The sequence below is a fragment of the Etheostoma spectabile genome, chromosome 13, assembly GCF_008692095.1.
Source record: "Etheostoma spectabile isolate EspeVRDwgs_2016 chromosome 13, UIUC_Espe_1.0, whole genome shotgun sequence".
Classification (NCBI taxonomy): Eukaryota; Metazoa; Chordata; class Actinopteri; order Perciformes; family Percidae; genus Etheostoma; species Etheostoma spectabile.
Window position 1 is genome coordinate 4,408,366 of NC_045745.1, and position 8,590 is coordinate 4,416,955.

General features: G+C 41.2%; 1 protein-coding gene across 1 annotated transcript in view; it reads left to right on the plus strand.

Moving 5' to 3' along the window:
- zswim7 (zinc finger, SWIM-type containing 7) overlaps positions 1-8,240 on the plus strand; it is a 16,606-nt gene extending 8,366 nt beyond the window's left edge. Inside the window, exons 4-5 of the mRNA XM_032533848.1 lie at positions 4,849-4,953; positions 6,964-8,240. Of these exons, the coding sequence (XP_032389739.1) occupies positions 4,849-4,953; positions 6,964-7,074 (216 nt within the window). The 3' untranslated portion in view covers positions 7,075-8,240. The remainder of the gene's footprint in view (positions 1-4,848; positions 4,954-6,963) is intronic.
- Positions 8,241-8,590: the final 350 nt, after the last annotated feature.

The window sequence follows — 8,590 nt, forward strand, 5'->3', positions numbered from 1 at the left end:
AGGACATATAGAGACAAAAAAAACAAAAAAAAACTGTAAATTGTAATTTTCCACACTGGGGATCAATAAAAAGTAAAGCATTATAATAAATTAAAATTAAATGATGCTACTCTCATACCATAAAATGGAGAAACATCTAGCCTGGCTCTGTCTGAAAGTTTGTATCACTAATAAACACATTAGATCTTTAATGTTTGATCTGACAGCATTAGAGTGTAAAAACGACAAGTTCCAAGTTAGATTTTGTAAGCTGCAAACAGAGCTAAGCTAGCTGTTTCTTCCTATTTCCAGTTCTTATGCTAAACTAAAATAGCTGCTGGCTGTAGCTTCATATTTCCTGTGAAGACATTAAAGTGCTATTGGTCTTCTCATCTCAAAGCGATTAGGGGCTGTCTTTTCCAAAATGTCAAAATACTTATTTCAATGAAACCCTGCAGCAGACCACTGTTCGCCCAGTCTATCAAATGTATGAGAACATGTAACAGAACATTGCTTTAAATAATCTAAAATAATTTAGTAACTTGTTTTCAAAAAGGCAAACTTACATATGGTGGAGTATTTTATGGATAGCTTTAAGTAATTAGAGTGTTGATTTTTACCTGACAAGCTACTCAGATTGGTCCATGTTGACATTTCCATTGACCTGCTGGTACAGGCCTCTCTTTTGGGAATAGTAGCGTTACATCATGTAGGAATGCACATCAATCACATTCAATCAATCACTCTGTGTTCTTTCTTTTTGTCATATGTCTTAGAATAGTTTTTTGTGGCATTAGCAGTAGGGAGTGTGGCTCCTGTGATCTTGGCAGGTCTGTTAACTGTTAGGGATGCATTAAGTGAGACTTTAGTTTACACAGTGTCTGTGCGAATGCGGCCTCAAAGCCATGCCACAAATATTTAGCTTACTGCTCTCGGACTCTCAATTTGCACTCGGCAGTGAGTGCTTCAGTAAGCAGCTGTTGGAAACCAGCCAAGCTTTACCCACCTAAATATCTAGAACCAAAACACGGCATGGCATTAAGATACAATTTAAGTTCCACCACAATGTAATCACAGCAGGTCTCAAAGTTGGAGGAAAGGAGTTGAAGATGCCACCCTGAGGATCCAGCTGGATGTTTCTCCTTAGGGTAGACTATATTTGGGAAGCATGTAACAGCACTGGGAGTTAGAAGAACACTGTTAAACCTCTAGAAGAGAGTAAAAGCAGTCACGACATTTTGAGCAGCTGTGGCTCATTTAAGAATTGAGCCCCACTGCAATTAGTCACCCACTTGTCATGACTCTATGCATTTCCTGTGGGACAAAGATAGGAGGAGATAGCATAAAAAGATCCTCAGATAATAAAAAGTCCTCTTATCAAAGCAGAAATCAGTGTTTTAGAATGGTTTTCAGAAAAGCATCAGACCCATGTTTGAAATTAAACTATATTCTTAGAAAACAGTCAGTGTTGAGTTTACTGGAAGTACTTCACACTGTTTAACAGAGATGCTGAAGTAGTTGATAAATTCCCAAAATCCTGCCATTTGTTTTGTAATTTCCTGTTAATATGCCGTCGTGTTGCTGGAGGTTATTTGGTCTCTTCTTTCCCCCGAAAGAATGAATAATTCATGAGAGCCTGGCATTTCCATGCTGGGATTGTTTTTTTGTTTTTTTTTAAATGTTATCACATTCTTAAAGTTCAGTGACCTTTTTTACAGGCGATGGTGTACCGCAGCCTGTTGGGAAACAGAAGTAATGAGTTGTGTATTCTCCACAGTATGATCACGAACACTCTGTAGATATAGGTGTTCCTTTATGCAACAGTATATTGAGGTTGCTGTTGGCATTATTTGACTATTTTGATAGTGGATGAATTTATCATTCTGGCTAAAATGACAAACATGTTTGGCATAATAATAAATCGCAAATCTCTGGGTTTGGGACAGTTGGTTCAACAAAAACACCTTGAAGACTTTTCACATTTTATTGACTAAAATAACATGTTAGTCCAGATTCAGGAGCAGACACGGAGGAAAGGTTGGAAACAGGAATAGAGGTTTATTGAACACAAAGGTAATGATGGTGCTTTGGAATCCTCATGCTGAGAGCGGGCAGACAGGTCCAGAAAAACACAGCGCTTAAAGCAGGAGCCACTAGAGGCAGACTATCGAACAAAACCCACCTAGCCTGGCTGTAGCGAGCTGTGGGGGAATGGGCGAGCTGGCAGAGACTGGTCGGGAAGCCGGGGTTTGAGACAGGAGCAGTGATTGCTGGATCTGAGTCAGGTGTGTGGGCAGCCACAGGTGTCCTGACGAGGAGGGAGAGAGAACCAGGAGCGCCACACCCACTCAGCTCAGCACAGGACAGACAAACAACACAAGGGAGAGGGAAGGGGACAGACTGGGGAGGCAGCAAGCCAAACCAGGACAACGTCTTCACCAGACAGTACAGTTGCAGGATAGTAAATAATATCAGCTAGGTATATGACTTTTTCTGTGCCTCCGATCATTTGACATCAATTTTAAAATCATCTCTCCCCACACTAAGTTTTGGTGGGGGAAAGGAAAATTAAAAATTGCAGAAAAAGATGAAACACAATGTCATAAAATGGTCTGACCATGGGATATCATTAGCCACTACTGCCAGACAACTGTTGTTATTCTTTCCTCTTTTTTTCTTCTTCTTTTAAACCAACAAACAGACAGGAACCCTGCACAATAGAATGTACTCCACAAATACTGATACACACACATACTATAAGATAACATTTGCTTCTTCTTTTTTGTTGCCCTGTCGTGTTAAAGGTTTACCTTCACTGTTCAGATGTCCTGTTTTTCTGTGGCCGACAGAGCACAAAAGGCTTCATAAGGTTGATAAAGAGGATGTTGTGATGATACTGTGCTAATGCGAGCGCCTGGTTCTAAGGAAAGGCAGCTAAAAGCGTTCTTAATATCTTTGGCATTAGTTTGTCAAACCATTCCCCTGGTGGGAATGTTTATGTGGCATGGAAGAAGGCCTTTTAGCATTTGAAGGAGTTCATTAGCACACACGTGAGAGACGGGCTTCTCTCGAAGCACTTTGATACTGTATTAGTTAGCCAAAGAGATCTGTATCGCAGTGATTTCCCAGAGCTTTCAATTTCCCAGAATCCTTGTTTGTGGTGTGGAACCAGTGGACAGAGGGCCGCCCTGCGGCTCATGCCGGCTTCCTGAGAAGTATTCCCGTGAGAGCCAGCATTTCAGTCAGCGACGGAGCTTTGCCGAGGCTTTATCTCTCACTGTTCCTTCTGTTGCTGCCACTGAATGGCAGATCTTGATGTATAGTGTCGTTCTGAGGAAACCTGCATCCCTGCCAGGTAGTGGAAGTTTGCTCTGTGTGTTGAGTTAGCTGCCAGCTTTGCAGTGTGAGCTACAGCAGAGCCACATTATCCCTGATGACAGCATGCAACAAAAGGGGCCCAAGTGTGAGCTGGTTTTTAATAAACTTAGCTCTTTAGAAACTGTTGAGGTCCTTGGCCTGGTCTCCACAGTTGCACTGTTTCCATCCCGATCCTGCTGGTGCAGATGGTGCTTTATCCATCTTTACTGAGAGGCTTTAAGTCCATGTAATTGTCTCTCTTGTGCCTTATTTATAATGACATGTCACATTAAAGAAATGGGAGGTTTTTGCTTTTGTAGGTCACAGGGAAAGGTAATTTATCAAAGCTCTGGAGTATAATGGAACTTGCTCTGCTACCTTGGGAGGCATTAGTTATTTTGAAGTGTCAAGCTAATCCACCAACTTAATGTCCTCATGTGTCACGTCACGTGCATGTGGACGAGACTTAAATCACTGTCTATAGCTGGCAGTGCGCATCAGCATCATAGACAGGAGGTCCTGTCTGCCGAGGCCATTAGACTATTAGACAGGTTGTTTAAAAATGCATCGTTTCCATCTCGTCTCCTCCAAATACCTAATGGGAAATGATGATGTTGATGGTGGAAGCAACCTCACCGTCGACCCAACCACTGTCCTACCACTTCTATGAAACATTTAAAACGCGAGTCCACCCAAAAACAGAACTCACGTTGCGATATTCAAGCAAGTTTGGACTGTAAAAATAAGGAAGCTGGAATTAACAGCATGAAGACTTGAAACGATGATGTCTCCAGGTGCTTCTGAAACAGTGACTGACTTTGCGGGCTTTGAGATACTCCACCCAAAACCCCTTTATTTGAAGGGATGGCTTACTGCGGATATGCTTATATACCAGTAAAACACCATGACTGCATAATAAGTTTGATTTCACGTAGGAAGCAGCTGCAGGGCTTGTCTCCAGATGACGTCATTACTAGTCTCTCGGTTGTGTAACTTTAGGACAAAAAGGTTACAATTCAGTTATAGAGTCATTGAAAAAAAAAGAGAGATTTGTTTTGACTTTTTGTTGTTTTGTTGTACGGACCGATGTCAGAACAGCATGATTATATGTACTGTGATTCAATGATATAGAAAGATTAGACGTGAACAAATCCGAGGTGGGAAAAAAACTTGATTTAGTCAATTTGACAATCAACGTTTAAGGATGAGAGAGAGAGATTTACTCAGAAACATCTTCATGTCTTCGCTACTTCAATTCTCTGATCTCAGCCAGCCATGTCTGGACTAGTTGAGCGAGATTCAGGATCCAGGAAGGAGCTGGTTTTCCTTGATGCCTTTTCCGTCTCCACTTCTCCTCAGCAACAAACAGCCAGTACAAACTGCGTTGCTTGGTGAACCTCCTTCTTCATTAAGAAACAACTCACTCTGTGTATGATCTTTCAAATCAAGTCAATACACCCAGGCATTGCCCCATACTGGTATTTACATGTACTTTGCATAAATCTGTTGCAGGTAATGGGTGGCTCGGGGCGTTTGTATACCTGCTTTGTGTCCTGTCACTACTGCCCGTGCCCGGCCTTCGCCTACACCGTGCTCCGCAGAAATGAGGGCCCACTGGTGAGTCTCAAACTAACTGTTACACACAGGGTGGGCTTCATATCAAACCTCAACACTGGCACTGAGTGCTTACACAGATTTGTATTCTTCTTTATTTGAAAAAACTCCGCTGCCACTTTTAGACAAGTGGTTTGTTTCAGGTGATAAATGAAAGAGTTGATCATATGTATCTTCCTCAAATATCACAAACAATATCATGAGATACCTGTCCTGAAACAAGGGTGTAGGTGGGGTTCCAGAAATGGGGAGGCCACGAAAAGTCGAGCTTCTTCCAAAAAAAGAAGCTGTTTCCGGCATTTAAAATATCTTATAATTAATCTTCCGCATGTTTTATACAAAAAAAGTAAAAATGCTACATAAATTGCTGGCTTTTTAAAAACATGAATCCTACTTAAAATCACATTTAGTTTCTGTTGATACTTATGCTATGATAGATAACAGTGTGCATCTCTACTAAAAATACAGCACTGCCAAAACTAATATTTAATATTCATGTTCATCATCAATATTTTTAGGATAATATTGACTGAAAGACACAGAAAAACATAGAGGAGTCATAGTTATTTATTGTAGTGAAGCACTTTATGTAGCAGGAACCTGAAATAACCTTTGTGGATCCCCTGTGGAAATGACATCCCTGTTAGTATTCAAATTATATCCAACCATACTCAGAAGAAGACAAAAGTCAGAAACACATACAGTAAATATGGTAGACAGTAATTACAGCAGAATATTTCCACAAAGAAAAGGTTTCGACAGCCATTGTGTCTCGTCAGTGAGGCGTGTATCCTGGAGAAAACCGCTGTTCTTGTCTGGTCACAGAGGGGTGTCTCCACTCTGACTGGCTGTTTTTGCTCTAAATATTTGCGAGCAAACGGACTCCGGCGCCAAGAATCAGGAAAACTTGGTTCCCTGGAGAAGGATGCTAAAATCAGTGTGTGAAACAGAGAGCTGCAACATACCGTGGAGACTCCCTATGACCAACGCAGCGCTACTGGTATCATCCCCCATAAAAACACACTGAAGTCACTCAAGCGATAAAAACTATTCATCGCCTCATCAAACTCTCCTGCAACTTTTATAGCTAGACTGGAGTCGATTTAGTGTCTTTGCATGTGTGGAAGCTAATAGATGGTGCAAGATAAGACTCATGATGTATCAGATTTTAAAAACATACTGTAACTCTCCAGTCCTAAAGTCGAAACCAGACAAAACTCAAGAGGCTGAGTTTGACCATGCAGTTTGCAGTTTGCAGTCCTCGCCCCTCTGGAGCCACTCTGTTCACGTAGGCGCTCTGTAGATTATAACATGACTGGAGAAGGCCAACCAATGTTAATACTGCTCTGACAAATAGGTCAGAGGACAGCTAAAGGAGCTCGTCCACCAACAGCACACAGCCATGTGCTATGAAACGGAGTCGCCAGTAGAAGCTAGTAAACAAATGAGATGTACCTTTGTCCTTTTCACCACACTTTTGCTCATTGTTTATGTAAAACATGAATCCACAGGCGTGTCAGTGTGGAAGAAATCTCATTTATAATTCATCAAATAGGCTCAGGGGGAAAACAAGTCATTGATTAACATGTTGGTTATTAATGAATGTGTTCAGTGACACATGCACACAAATACACAACTGCAGGGCTTTTTTGTCACTGAACACACATTTGGCTTCATGAGTCACATCTTATTCATTACACAAACACTCCATTTGGTAAATAATACACTCATAACCCCCTTGATCTCTCCTTTTTTTTATTAACAATAATGTTTATAGCTCTGGCATTTGCTTTTTGACTAGTATTCTTGGATTAAAGTACTCTCAGTGGGAAGTTTCCATCAGGTCAGAGCCAAGTGGCTCCTTTCTAGTTTTTTTTTGTTTTTTTTACATGATATCTTTGAACTAAAATTATTGAAGCGTCATTAGGGTTTTAATATCTGTGTCATTACTCATTAATCACATGGGTGCCCGTGTTCATGTAAGGAATCAGGTTGTGCGCTCTTTTCTCCCAGTGCAAACACATCCTGGCCGTCTACCTGTGTCAGGCCATGGGGGGGACTCTGCAGGAGAGCGTGTCTGATCAGCAGATGTCCTTGCTGCTTAGCGGGACGGAAGCCCTGTGACATCCACCAGGTGTGTTCGGTACAGCAAGGGGAGCAGCACACCCGCGTGGACCCTCTTGGATGAAAGCCGATATTTGGGTAACTGCAGAGACGATTGGAGCATGGGAACGCTACTTTGGTTTCGGCTTGTTCATTTGTCTCTTTGAAAGCCTACAGATGTTGCTTTATTTATTTTTTCTTTCAAAAGAGATCTTATCTGTTTCCTGGGAAACGACATCTGTTCGTATGTGCGGCTTCATTTTCTAGGTTATATTTATCTCAAGCGTCTGCATTCTGAAGGGACTTCAGAAACATTTTAAAAGCATTTCCAATGTGTCATTTGTAAATATAAATTTTCATATGATATAAAGACTGATCCGTAACAATATAAACATTGCCTTTATTAACAAAATAATTCACGATACATACAGATTGCATCATGTTGAATAGCAGTTTCAGTTTCGCTGTTGTAGTTTTGTTGAATGGAAGAAAGAATGGCCTCTGGAAAGGTTGAACATCAGCTGGATGTGGATATTTCTCCTGATTAGTAACAACACTAAAGCACACAAACAGATAGGTACTTCGGAATGAAAGGCAGGAATGTTGAACTAGATCAACTTGTTATTGTCCGTCTTACCTTTAAAATCGCAAAAGAAGGCAATAGTTTGACATCAATCAATAGCTTGTAGAAAGCCAGACACCTACAGTACTTATTTTTACACATCAGTCCACAAAGACAATAATATAACATTACAGTGCAGTTACAGTATAGATGTCTCCATTGGAATGTACTAAAACTTTGGCACACTCCTGTATTTAGCCCTTGAAGTTAGTCAGAGGTGGTACACCGGACACAATGGCTAATGAGGGGCATAGTGGAGGCAAGTGCTCAGCTTAAGAACACTTGTTAAACACCAACACAACGTGTTTCAACACCACCAATAAAGCACACCAAAGGGGAAATAATTGAAAATGTCAGTGCAATATGTTTTCATTTGGGTAGTGATGGCGCTCAGGTGACCAAATTCAGTCTCATTTCTTTCACATAAATTATTCTGCAAACAAAACTTCTCTGATTAAACTCACCAAGGCCTTTTTTCTTGTGGTTCATCAGCTCTGGACCCTGTCTTCACTTTTATGAGCTCACAGGAACATGCACAACAATGCTAACCCCCGCACAAAGGAGGCAAAGCATCAGGTGGAAAGCAGCGGCGTTGCCTCAGTCGAGTGCAAAGGAGCAAGAGTTTGCCTCTTGGAGGACATTTCATTAGTGTCACCTGCATCGGAAATTAAAAATGATATTATTTTTGGGTTCAAGTGGACATCAGTCAGTTGCCTATCTTTGCTTTGAAGAGTAGGGAGTGTTGGCTTATTAGGGGATTGTTTAAAGTGAGTCCTCAGTGAAACATTTTGGCAGTTTCCCCCTTTAAATTATATTGTTTTCTCAAATGAAATGGCTCTACTCAGCAGCATGTGGAGGACTCACTGCAATGACAGGGTAGATCAGAGCCTCAGGATGTCTGCTGAGACTAGAGAT